The sequence below is a fragment of the Oryctolagus cuniculus genome, chromosome 1 (genome assembly GCF_051225735.1).
Source record: "Oryctolagus cuniculus isolate XC-2025 breed Fujian yellow rabbit chromosome 1, ASM5122573v1, whole genome shotgun sequence".
In the NCBI taxonomy this organism is placed as follows: Eukaryota; Metazoa; Chordata; class Mammalia; order Lagomorpha; family Leporidae; genus Oryctolagus; species Oryctolagus cuniculus.
Genome location: NC_142867.1, coordinates 231,183,929 through 231,197,454, shown reverse-complemented (window position 1 = coordinate 231,197,454; position 13,526 = coordinate 231,183,929). Strand labels below are relative to the sequence as shown.

Genomic DNA, 13,526 nt, shown 5'->3' with positions numbered 1-13,526 from the left:
ACTCTTGGGCTGGCCAAGCTCAGGACCTGGCTGAGCTGAGCTCAGACGCTACAGGGAACTCCAGGCCCACCACTGGAATTTGCTGGAAATATAAGCTGACTAGGGATTAGCAAAGCAAATAAAAATACCAATTACATCACTTCTAAGATTCCAAGAGATGGTGATACCGTAGCTACTGCCAGGGCTTAGTGCCAACAAGGAAGAAACAGTTCGGCTTTTTATCTTAACTTGCCACATTCTCATTCCTAAAGCAGGTTTCTTGGAGGAGTCACCACCTGCAATCCCTTTAACTCACTTATTCCCTCATTTCATGGGCTACTGAGGACACGGAATCTATTTCAGAAGTCAAGAATTCTCTGAGGGGGGAGCGTTTGGCCTAAGAGTTGAGAGCCTGCTGGAGATGCCTGTGCCCACATCGGACGGAGTGCATGGGTTTGATGCCCGCCTCCTGATTCCAGTGTCTGGGTAACGCACACCCTGGGAGGCAGCAAGTACGCCTCGGGTACTTGGGTCCCTGCCACCCAGGTGGGAGACCAGGATGGAGCACTGGGCTTCTGGCTGTTACCTGGCCTAGCTCTAGCCGCTGTGGACTTCGGGAGAGTGAACCAGTGGATGGAGCATGTCTGTCTGTCTCATTCTCTCTCTTTCTGCTTTACAAATAAAATAAATAAATAAATAATCAGTGAGACGTAATCCATCCACAAGTCCAGCGGGAGGAGACGGGGAGAGGGAAAAAGGCAGTGCTTAGGAAAAATTCTGAAACGGTGGGTCTCAGCCTTGAGCCACGCAAAACAGGTGAACTAGAACATTCGCTTTGAGGGTCCTTTCAAGTGCCGTGAGGCTGCACAGCCGGCGCGCTCTGGGGGCCCGGGATGCGTGTAAAGTGGGAGCGGATCATGGAAGGCTTGAAGGCAGGAGACGTCTCCTCTCCCTCCTGGAACACGATGGTCACGATGTCGTTGCCGATGTGGCGCTTCCTCTCCACCTGTGACGGCACAAACAGCGCGGCTGAGGAGGTCATGGAGACAGAGCTAGCTGGGACAACGCGACAGCCGCGGCAGCGATCAGGTGGCCCTGAGCTAGCCCCGTGCTCACATCCCCCTCCTGTGTTTCCAGCCGCGTCCGCTGGTCTCCTGGCCGTCTCCTCCCTGGCATTTGCTCGTGTGCCCTCCTAGTCCCACCCCTGCCAGGGTTCTCGCTCTGCCTTCTTCACTCAGTATCCTTGGCTTGGCATTCAAGGTCCCCAACCAGAGGCAGGTGTCAGCACTTCTGACCCGTGGGCCTCCAACAATACAGGCGGCTTCCGACGTAGGATGGCTCCACTTAGGATTTTTTGAGTTTACGATGACACGAAATAGTACCACTCTGCTTTTCGTGTTCAGCACAGTATTCAATGTATTAGCTATTCCACACTTGCTCCTAAGACAGCTTGTGTGTTAGAAGGCTCTGCTCTGAGCATGTTTAAGGTGGGCGGGCTGAGCTAGGGTGCTCCACAGTTAGGTGCAGTGAAATCATTTTTTACTTAGCAATATTCTCCGCTTACACTGCGTTTATCAGGATATAACCCAACACAAGGGGAGGAGCATCTGTAGTTTACAAATACCTTAGCAGGTTCTGAGCACAGACTTGGGGGGGACAATGGCCCTCCCTAATCTGACCTCAGCTGATCTTTCTAAAATGATTTCTTAGACCTGTGGTCAGCAAACTTTTTTTCAGTAAAGGGCCAGACGGTCAGTACTGTCAGCTCTGTGGACCACGGGTCTCTCTGCAACTCCGCAGACCACACACACACACACACACACACACATATGGGGCTACAGCTGGGTTCTAGCAATGTGTTCTTTCCCAACACGGGCAGGCTGAATCTGGCCCATGGGCCATCATCTGCCAAGCCCCGCCCTACGCCTTGATCTGTTCATTCAAACAGATTCACCCTCCCTCTGGATCCCGGTGTGCTCTCAGCTCTGGGTCCGTGCTGGGATAAAGACGGTCGCACTTTCTCTGTCACTTGTCTCACGGAGAGGTTCCAATGCTTTCAGCTCAATTCAGTTAAAAAAGTCCTTAGTTTTGGCGATGCCCTCTGGGGTACGAAAGACGTCCGCCCCCTCCCTGCACGTGGCCAGCTGGATACTGTGGCAATGAACAAACTATAGCCAGCATGACCCTGCTCTGGCACTGAGCCTGGCCTTTACAAGGTCTGGTGGCTCCTGACGTCTTCTCCCTGGAACACGCGTTTTTGGGCGCCCTGAGGCAAGCGTTCAAAGATGGCCTTTCTGCTGGAGAGACAGCACGAGGAGACCACTGGGACACAACGCCATGCCACGCCACATCATGCCACATCACACCACGGGGAGGAGAGGCCCTGGGGCTCCACAGAGGGGGTCTCCAACCCCCCTCAGCCTCTAGGTAACTCCAGCTTAGCAGCCAGCTGTAACTAACTGATGAGACACCCTAAGTGAGACCAACAAAAACCTGCCAGTTAGGCCCAGTCAGCATGCAGACCTACGAGAAATCAAAAAATGGCCCTTCTAGTTGGTGAGTTTTCCAGTGGCTTGTTAGGCAGTGGCAGATAAGTGAAACACGGCCCCTTTTGCTTCGTCCCTCAGTCCTGGGTACCCCAAACCTGCCTGTCTGTCCAAGGGTGGACAGAGGCTTCTCCAGGAAGCCTTCCTTGTCTCTGTTTTCAAAGCACTTCTGATGCCACTCCTATGGGGCTGACAGCCTGTTTTGCATAGTCATGGTTTTCATCCCATAATCTGTACTCTATGCGCCTGGAGAACAAGACCCCTGACTGCTGAATAATGAGTATTATTCCAACTTTACCCATGAGAAAACTAAGGCTTCGAGAGGTTCTAGTAATTTTAATTCAATCCAATTAAAAAAGTGATTATTTTGGGCAGTGATTTCTTGGTTATGACACTAAAACTGCAGGCGACAAAACAGATAAATAGGACTACATCGAAACTGTAAACAGCCCTGCATCAGAGGACACTATGAACAGCGAGAAAAGGCACCCCCACAGAATGGGGAAGATGTTTGCAAACCATGTATTTGATAAGGGATGGGTGTCCAGGATATATAAAGCACTCCGCTGACTGAGCAACAAAGAACTGAATCATGAAGGACTTGAAAAGCAGCTCTCCAAAGACACACAACTGGATACCAAGCACATGCAAAGATGCTCAACGTCACTAACTGTGAGAGCAACGCGAACCGAACCGAAACATCACTGCATTCCCCTAGGATGGCTGCTGTCCGGAAACCAGACGGTAACAAGCACTGGTGAGGATAAGGAGCAAACGGGGCCCTTGGGAGCTGCTGGTGCGGGAACGTGAAACAGAGCAGCCACTGTTGAAATGGTATGGTGGGGGCCGAGGCTGTGGTGCGGCGGGTTAACGCCCTGGCCTGAAGAGCCTGCACCCCATATGGGCGCCGGTTCGAGTCCTGGCTGCTCTTCTTCCCATCCAGCTCTCTGTTATGGCCTGGGAAAGCAGTAGAAGATGGCCCAAGTCCTTGGGCCCCTGCACCCACGTGGGAGACCTGGAAGAAGCTCCTGGCCCCTGGCTTTGGATTGGCGCAGCTCTGGCCATTGTGGCCATCTGGGGAGTGAACCAGTAGATGGAAGACCTCTGTCTCTCTCTGCCTCTCCTCTCTCTGTGTAACTCTTTCAAATAAATAAATAAATCTTTAAAAAAAAGGAAAAGAAAATGGTATGGTGGTCCATCAAAAAATTAAATATAGATTTACCACGTGATCCGGCAGTTCTATAGGTGTATACTCCAGCATTCAAAGCAGGGACTCAAATAGATCTTTGTATTCCAATGTTCATAGCAGCGTTATTCACAAAAGCCAAAAGGTGGGCATGACCCAGTGTCCACTGCCAGGGGAGTAGATGCAGAGCGTGGAAGACTGCACTGAGTCCTGCCCAGCCTTGAGAAGGAAGGGAACACGGACACATGCTACGCCTGCCCGAGCCTGGAGGATGCTACGCTGCATGACGAGGAGAAGCACTGTACCATTCCACCTGCACCAGGTGCCTCAGGGGTCAAGTTCCTCCAGACACAAAGAATGGTGCTGCCGGGGGTTGGGGGAGGGGGAAACGGGAAGCTATGGCTTAATGGGGTTTTAGAACATGAAAAATTTCTGGAGATGGATGGTGATGACAGTTGTGCAACAATGTGAGTGCATTTAGTGCCACTGAACCACACGTTAAATATGGTTGAAATGACAGACACATTAGGCATAGTTTACTGCATAAAATAGTTATTGCTTCACCAACTGGCAGATGGATAAACAACATGTGGTAATTATTTAGCAATTAAAAGGACTAAAGAGGGAGTAGGCGTTCGGCCCAGCACTTAAGACGCCTGCATCCCACACTGGAGTGCCTGGGTTGGATGCCGGGGTCCACACCTGACTCCAGCTTCCTGCTAATGCAGACCCTGGAAGCCAGTGTTGCTGGCATAAGGAATTGGGCTCCTGCCACCCATGTGGGAGACCCTGAATGAGTCCTGGCCCTTGGCTTTGGCCCTAATCCAGCCCCAGCCATTGCAGGCAGTGGGGCAAGAGCAAGTGGGTAGGAGCTCTGTCTCTCTCTCTGACTCTGAAATAAATAAATAACATTTTAGAAAAGGGATAAAACACTGATATAAGCTATCACATGACGACCACTGAAAATATGCTAAGTGCAACAAGCCAGTTACCAAAGACTGCATATTGGTTGATTTCATTTACACAAAAATGTCCAAGACAGGCTCACCTGTGGAGACAGAAAGTGGATTCGGAGCTGTGAGCGGAAGTGATGGCTAAGGGAAGCAGGCTCTCTTCAGGGGAAGGGAAATGTGCAAAAACTGACTCGAGACTGTCAGGGTCTCACTATGCTTGGAATAAAATGTGCTTTTGGCTACGTTTGTTTTCCTGAGGCCTCTTTTGTCGGAAGTCTGCATATCTGGTAACGTGGAAACCCCTCAGAACAAGCACTCATGACGTTAGGCAGACAGCTTCCGCCCTGGCCAGTGACTGCTTTCCCCTGGCGGCACCCACACTGCAGAGGCAGAACGCCATTGCTAGATCAAGCCTCGTGCAACCGCAGGCCCCCAGGAAAACAAATACATAAACCGCAGGCCCCCAGGAAAACAAATACACACACGCCTGGGCGAGCCCCTCCGGGCCGTGGCTACTTAAGGCACAGCCCTTACGCTGTGAAGTAAAACTCTGCCAATAAACTGGTGCCGACCAATCGTGGCTCTCCCGAATACCCTGGCCCACCAAACACCTGTCAGTGAGGTAGTGTTGGGGGAGGCAGGTGTTCGGCGTAGCCGTTAAGATGCCACTTGGGATGCCCGTGATCTTTATCTGAGTGCCTGGGTTTGTGTCTTGGCTCCACTTCTGATTCCATCTTGCTGCTAACGCACAGCTGGGGAGACAGCAGGTGACGGCTAACATACTTGGTCCCTGCCACCCACGTGGGAGACCTGGATCGAGTTCTGGGCTCCTGGCCTCAGACTGGCCTAGCTGGCCCTCTCTAGCTATTGTGGGCATTTGGGTAGATGGGAGATTTCCCTCTGTCTCTTTCAAATAAACAGATACAAAAAAAAAATGGTTAGAGAAGTTTAATTAAAAGAATGAAATTGACTGTGGTGATAGCTGAATAGCACTGTGAATATACTAAAATGTATTTCAAGGGAGTCACACATATACTTGAAGAAGGTGAATTGTATAGTATGTGAGTTATACCTTGAAAATCTTTCATTTATTACAAATTTTAAAATTTATTTATTTTCATTTTATTGATGGGGGGGGGGAGAAAGAGGGAGGGAGATTGATTCTGCCATTAACCCTGAGTGAGGTGGAAGCCACAGGGGTTTGAGAAGTGTCCTGATTTGTATTTTTTTTTTTTTTTTGACAGGCAGAGTGGACAGTGAAAGAGAGAGACAGAGAGAAAGGTCTTCCTTTTGCCGTTGGTTCACCCTCCAATGGCCGTCACGGCCGGCGCGCTGCGGCCGGCGCATCGCGCTGATCCGAAGCCAGGAGCCAGGTACTTCTCCTGGTCTCCCATGGGGTGCAGGGCCCAAGCACTTGGGCCATCCTCCACTGCACTCCCGGGCCACAGCAGAGAGCTGGCCTGGAAGAGGGGCAACCGGGACAGAATCTGGCGCCCCGACCGGGACTAGAACCCGGTGTGCTGGCGCCGCAGGCGAGGATTAGCCTAGTGAGCTGCGGCTCTGGCCCTGATTTGCATTTTAAAGGCTCCTCTGGCTCAGGATTGAGAAACAGGCTGTCTGGGGACACAGGAAAAGCAGGAGGCCAGATCCGAACAGAAATAATCCCTTCACCATGTGACGGTGGCTTAGGGCCGGGTGTAAAAGTGGTCTGGTTTCAGATGTTTTTGGAAGGTAGAGCAACAGGATTTCCTGACAACTGGACATCGGATAAGACAAGAGAATGATTCCAAGGTCATTTTGCACCGGAAGCAGGAAAGGCAGAACAGGCATCCCCTAAGATAAGGATGGCACAGGAGGAGGCGATGGGACCTCACGGGATGTTAGGAAGAAGCGGAGTTCCAAACAGGTGGACGCCGAGGGGGCGCCCCCGCCTTCATTGTGGCGATGGAGAGTGGGGCAGAGGGAATGCAGGACCCACAGCCGCCCTGTGAGGGGCCAGTACTGTGGCATAGCGCTCAGGTTGCTGCTTGCAACCCCAGCACCCCCTAAGTGCCAGTCCTAGGTGCTCGCTTCTGATTCCTGCACCTCTGGCTGCTCTGTGTCTTCCCCTCGTCCCGGGACAAGAATCGCACACGCTCAGAAAGAAGCCTTCGCGCCCTGCCGCTTGCCCTCTGTGGGCTCCTGTTTCCTGAACGACTGTCCACTCACGTGACTGCCAGCTGTCCACACAGATGCCTTCAATGTGTGAACACGGGGCAAGGAGCCCCGAAAAGCGAGCAGACCCTCCAGCCCCTTGGGAGCCAGCAGCATTGTGTGATGCTGCAGCGTCTTCTCCCGACACGGCCGATCCCTGGGGTGGGCGGCTCGGGCACATGGAGGGGTCACTGAGAGAGGCAGTGTAAGTGAGATGTAAGGCAATGTCTCTCAGCAGGCCGCTAAGCTTTGCGTACGACTGACCACGTCCCCAGATGGCTCAAGGGCTGGAAGCTTGGCGCCCAGGGAGGCAATTCTAACAGGTGGTGAACCACGTAAGAGGGCAGCCTCGTGGGTGATGGCCAGGTCTAGACGACAGTTCGCTGCAAGACCCTGCGAGCTGTTAAAAGCGAGCCTGGCACAGGGGTCCCCTGCTTCTTGTCCTGCCTGTGAGCTCTTCCACACACACACACACACACACACACACACACTCCTGCCCTAGGGCTACCGTCCACCATAAGACTCTCACTGGAGCTCAGTAGATGCTCCTGAGCCTCAGAACCACTAGCTAAATAAACCTCTTCTCTTTATGAGTAGCTGACCCCAGATATCTTGTTACGGCCACACGACATGGACAAGTACGACTTTCTAAAATTACATTGACACGTGCAAATCATATACACGCGCATACACAAACACGCACGCACGCCATTACCATGGACCCTTTATTTCTTTAAGGTGTAGTACCGGTGGGAACAGTTCTTCCCAAGGCTTGTCAAGGGCACCCCTAAAGTAGCAGCTGTGGTTCAGCTCGTGTGTTAACATGTGTGGTCTCTAATTCTGTGATGCCAGACCAGTGCTCTCTCCACATTCCGGGTCACTCTCTGATGGTACGTGTGCTCTCAGAGAGCCTGTGTTCCACATACCTGCTGTTTGTTCTCTTTGGAATACGGCAACATGGTGGAAGCATGGAACATGATCTCGTGCCCTTGGTACACTGTATACACCGAATGTATGCCTGTGGTGTCATCTGGAAAATACAAATTTGCATTTAGTGGATATGAGAATTCTGCGGCCGGAAGGACACAGCTGTTATTTGCAGACAAGGGGGTACAGTGCACAGTCAGAACATTCGCAAAGACCAGTCTAGACTGTCCTTCCCAATGGGAGCCAGGGAGGGTCACCCCAGCGTCCACTTTCCACTCGGCGACAGGCTCCTCCAAGCTCCCTGCTCCCTGCTCCACGCCTGGCAGGTCATGATGCCGTGCCTCGCCGCGGTGCACGCACAGCACAGAATTCACACGCGGGGACGCACCAACAATCGTGGTGCCCATGAGACAACGAGAAGCACTGGTTCTGGCAGCACTGTGTCGTGATTACGCGCCTGGGCCTTGAGGTTAGGACCTGGATTCAAGTTCTCATCAGCTGTGTCACTTTTGACAAGTGGCCTCAATTTGAAAATGGGGAGACAAATAGTATTGAACTCCTAGGGAAGATGGGAAGGCGCAAGAAGAGTCTTTGTGAAATGCTCACCAGCACACTTGCACCACGAGAGAGAGGCTGAGTGCTGGCCACGGATGACGCACTGTAGGCAGTAAAGACTCCACCACGTGCACAGAGCGGGGGTCTGACATCCGGGGACAAATCTTTCATCTCTGCGCCTGTCAGTTAAGGCACCCCCGGTGTACTGTACTGCTCAGCTCCTCTCTATACAGATCTGTACGGCCTGATGCCAGGGTGGGCTGGAGGGGAGGCTGAGGGTGCTTGGATGGACGCCGTCACACACAGGCCAGATGCGCCTTCCACTGCCTGCTTGATCTTCCTCCAGGACTGACTGCGAAGGTCAAACGAGCTGACCGAGGGAGAAGCGCGGGGAGAAGCTGGACACACCGCCCAGCTGCAAGGTCGTGAAAGCAATTCCCGAGCCTGTGATCACCTGTGTCCCCTTTGCAGACCCCGTCCCCCAGATGCCTCCTCTCAGGCAGCTGGCGCCACCACCACCAGCAGGAATCCTTACCTCCTCACCCCAGTCTCCGCGGCCTTTGAATGAGTTCCCTCTGTAGCCTCCGCCAAGGTGCCAGCCCCCTGCCTGCCCAGCAGCCGGCCTCTCCCGGCCATCCCCCTTGCACGTTCAAATCCGACCTCGCCACTTTAAACCCCTCAAAGACACTCGATTCGATTTCTAACAGAATCTGAAACTCTCGATGTGGCCTCAAAGTCCCTGCAGGGCCACCCCACCCTCTGCAGTCTGGCAGCACCACTCGGCCCTCCAGCCGTAAAGGCCTTCTTTCAGGTTCCAGAACACACCATGCTGTCTCCTGCCTCCGGGGCTCCAGATGTTCTCAGCACGTGGAACCCTCTTCCCTCCAGACACTCGAATCTCATCACTCCCACTCATCGCTCCCGAGAAGCCTACCCTAATCCCCAGCTTGGGCAGAATGCCTGGAAGGCGCCCTGTACTTTTTCTTTTTAGTTCTCGCAAGTGCCTGGCACTAAACTGCTTGGTCTTTAGCTGTTCAATGCCCGTGTTGCCCCCACGACAGGCTCCTAGAGAACCAGGGGTCCATGTTGCTTTTCCCACTGCTGTGTCCCCCGGGCTCTGCCCTGTCCCAGCACACAGAGAGGTCTCAACGGCAAGCCACCCAATGTCAGGGGCACGTTCTGAAAAAGGCACCATTAGAGGAGACTTGTGTCATTGTGCAAAGCTCCTGGAGCCACGCACGGAGCCGGCTGCGACATCACCAGGCGTATAATCTTACGGGACCACCATCATATCTGGGGGCCGGCACTGACGGGAACCTCACTACGTGGTACACGACTGCATTTCTGGGCAGACCTTAACTCCTGCCGCCACCGAGGGGCTGCGAGGGCTGATCTGGTCTTGCAAAGCCCAGCGGAGGCACCAAATGTGCGTCAAGACCCCATTGGACTGGGTGTGGTGCTCGATGCTCCATGCTCGATGCATAGCTGGTCTCTCTCCCTCCTTCTTGGGGCAGAAGTTCAAACACGGAACTAACAAAAGTCACACAGATCAGGGGAACAGGCGAAGAGGCAAGCTTACTTTTGGTGTCCAGACCGCCGCGGTAGCCTGTCCAGCCCTTTAGTGTGATTGTGTCACCCAGGAGATTTAAAAACTTTTGAAAAGCTTCACTTCCGATTTCTGCAGATTGAAGCACAGTGTGAAGAACGTGTGGGTATCAGCGCGCTCTCAAGCGCGCCCTGGACTCACGCCAACGTGTGCATGCCAACGGCGTGGAGAAACCGCGTTTCCTTCCTTCTGGGGCCGGGAGGAAGGTTCACGATCCCCGAGACTCCAAGGGAAGGAAAACCACAGAACCAGATGATCCGACCACTGCCAGACGGGGATCACAGGGATCCAGGATTGTGGCAAATGAAAACATCGTTACTGCTTCCATTCATAGCAAGCAGGCATTTACCAGGGAAGGGCACATCATCTCATAATTCTCTCAACCACTCAAACTACAGAAAAACCTCCCGCTGCTCAGAGACTGCGTGGGAACGAATCATTCTGATCCTTGGGCTTTCCCACTGGGGCCGTCCCACCAGCGCCCAGAGCAGCGGCTGGTGCCGGTCAGGTGATCGACAAGTGTGGTTTTGCTTTCCGTGGTTCCAGGGACCCAAGGTCAGCCACGTTTTGGAAATATTAAGTGGAAAATTCCAGAAATAGTTCCAAAGTTTAAACACTTTTTACTACAGATACGGTTAAGGTTGTTCTGATTTATGATGCTGTTGCTGTCAGTCTCTTACTATGGCAGTTTAGAAATTCAGCTTTGCCACAGGTGTGTGGGTAGGAAAAGACACAGTGTACAGAGAGCTTGCCGGGGGCCGGAACGGATCCCCAGGGGACAAGGGAGGACTCCTCTGTTTGCTAAAGGGACGACCCCTGGTGACAGCTGCCCTCTGAGCTTCTGTGCAAGTGTGCCTGTGCAGTCGGGACTCCCGCTGGCTGCCACGTGCGGCGAGCGGGGCAGGGTTTCTGCTAGCGGAAAGGGGAGATCACTCACCATTGCTGAACATTTCATCGTCAGTGAGCTGCCCGTCTCTGGCAAAAAGAACCCCAAACTTGAAATTCACAGAGCCCTTACAGTGAGACAACAAAAGGTAAGAAAGTTGATTTTGTCCTCGGAGCACAAACAGCAGTGAGAGGTGACGCGAGTTACGCGGGGTGGCAGCAGCCCCCAGAGGGATTCCTCCTCCTTCCTGGCCACCCTAACTTTGACCGACATTAGCAACAGTCTTTCCTTCATTTCTATAGCTCATGGATGCGACTGTGTGCTTTTATGTGAGCTACTGGTGGCATCTGTTGGATGCCAGGTCCACTCTGGGGCAAACTGGGCTGGAAAGAGTCGCAGGAACCCACAGCGCCCGCACCGTCTTCTGTCACGGCCAGCAGCAGGCCATGCCCAGTCAGCAGAGGAGGAGGGCTCATTGTCATTCCAGGCTGAACGCGACAGCCTGAGGCCGACAGCTCGGGGACTCTTTTAGAAACAGAAATGGAAACCGTAAGCGTTTTACACTCTAAGCTCATTTTCCCCAGTTCCTGAAGATACTTAATCTAAAGAAGTCGCGAAGCAGATGTGCAGGGCAGGGATGGGGGTGCTGAGGGTGGCAGCAGCAAGCCAAGCACTCGCTAGCTGGGTCCGACTTTACATACGGAATTAAAACCCAATCCCATGGCTGTGATAAACACCGAACAAATCGCAGCTTCCGCAGGGAAGGGAGGAATGGGGTCAGTGAGCGGGAAACAGGGTCTCACTTGTATTTTTGTTTTTCCTTTTCCTTAAGCTGGGCAACGTATTTATAGATCTTCATTACATTATTCTCCATACTCCTCTGTACGTTGCAATATTTCATAACAACAACAACAAGAAATCTGATGTTGGGGGCCGGCGTTGTGGCACACAGAGCAAGGCCACTGTTTGCAATGCTGGCATCCAATATGAGCACCGGTTCATGCCCTGGCTGCTCCACTTCCGACCCAGCTCTGTTAGTGGCCTGGGATAAGCAGTGGAGGACGGTCCAAGTGTTTGGGCCCCTGCCACCCACGTGGGAGACCTGGATGAAGATCCTGGCTCCTGGCTTTGGTCTGTCCCAGCCCTGGCCATTGCTGCCATCTAGGGAGTGAATCAATGGATGGAAAATCTGTCTCTTCCTTTCTCTCTCTCCCTCTCTCTCTATATATATATATTTAAAACTCTGCCTTTCTGGCCGGCACTACAGCTCAATAGGCTAATCCTCTGCCTGCGGCACCGTCATACTGGGTTCTAGTCCTGGTTGGGGTGCTGGATCCTGCCCCAGTTGCTCCTCTTCCAGTCCAGCTCTCTGCTGTGGCCCGGGAGTGCAGTGGAGGATGGCCCAAGTGCTTGGTCCCTGCACCCGCATGGGAGACCAGGAGAAGCACCTGGCTCCTGGCTTCGGAGCAGTGCGGTACGCCGGCTGCAGCGCGCCAGCCGCAGCGGCCATTGGAGGGTGAACCAATGGTAAAGGAAGACCTTTCTCTCTGTCTCTCTCACTATCCACTCTACCTGTCAAAACAACAACAACAACAACAACAAACAAAACAAAACAAAACAAAACTCTGCCTTTCAAATCAATAAATAAATCTTTTTAAAAAATACGGTGTTGGAAGAGAGGTGGCCTCTCTGCATGGCTGTTGGCCCATCACTGGACTGAGGAATTCAGAGTGGTCAGTCGAGGGCCGACAGGGAACACAGGTGTTTAAAGCACTGGTCAGACTTGGGAGGTTAAGGCACAATGCCTAGATTCAGGACAGCTGGACCTGGAGGAATTAAGAATCTGAAACTCCACGAGTCTGAAACTTGGCTTTTTCTAAACATCTTTCAGCCCACAGCACACCCAAGGGACAGTCATGGTCGCTTTCACACGGTTAGGCTGGGGGAGGGCACTTCCAGCTGATCTCTGCCCGAGAGCTTTTTCCAGCTCCTTGTCTCAGGTAGGCCTTGGCGCCACTGTCAATTTCCACAGAGGCCTTTCCTGATCTCTGGGTATAAGGCCACACTTCCCACAATCCTCTCCTTCACAGCACTGCTTATTCTTCTCGGTGTACTACTCACACCCCGTAGTTCTTTTACTTAAGGATTTAATTAATTTATTTGACAGGCAGAGTAACAGAGACAGAAAGAGATCTTCCATTCACTGGTTCACTCCCCAAGTGGCTGCAATGGCTGGGGCTGGGTCAGGCTGAAGCCAGGAGCCTGGAACTCCAAGGGTGTCGGGGGTCCTAGTACTTGGGCCATCTCCACTGTCTTCCCAGGAGCATTAGGAGGGAGATGGATCAGAAGCAGAGCAGCTAGGACTTGAACTGATACGGAATGCCAGCATTGTAGGTGGTGGCTTAATCTACTGCGCCACAATGTCGGGCTCTGTAATTCCTTTATTGAACTTGCATCTATATTCTTCAAAATTTTATTTCCTTATTTTCATCTTGTTTGAAAGGCAGAGAGACAAAGATCTTCTATTTGTTGGTTCACTTCCCAAATGCCTGCAACAGCCAGGGCTAGACCAGACTGAAGCCAGGAGCCAGGCTTCAGTTCTTGTTCTTCAAGAACCAGGTCTCTCAGATGGGCAGCAGGGGCCCATGCACTTGGACCATCAGCTGCAGCCTCCCAGGATGCACTGGCAGGAAGC

The 13,526-nt window shown here is 52.7% G+C and overlaps 1 protein-coding gene across 5 annotated transcripts in view; it reads right to left on the bottom strand.

The window, feature by feature from the left end:
• The window catches only part of GARNL3 (GTPase activating Rap/RanGAP domain like 3), a 162,051-nt gene that overhangs the window by 38,262 nt on the left and 110,263 nt on the right, over window positions 1-13,526 (bottom strand). For all 5 annotated transcript variants that reach the window (XR_016225287.1, XM_051854945.3, XM_051854951.3 and 2 more), the window contains 4 exons: window positions 10,883-10,958; window positions 9,919-10,017; window positions 7,784-7,887; window positions 877-985 (listed from right to left, as the gene is read on the bottom strand). Coding sequence is in view for 4 of the 5 variants with exons in the window: in XM_051854945.3 (XP_051710905.3) it covers window positions 877-985; window positions 7,784-7,887; window positions 9,919-10,017; window positions 10,883-10,958 (388 nt within the window). In the remaining variant the exon portion in view is untranslated. The remainder of the gene's footprint in view (window positions 1-876; window positions 986-7,783; window positions 7,888-9,918; window positions 10,018-10,882; window positions 10,959-13,526) is intronic.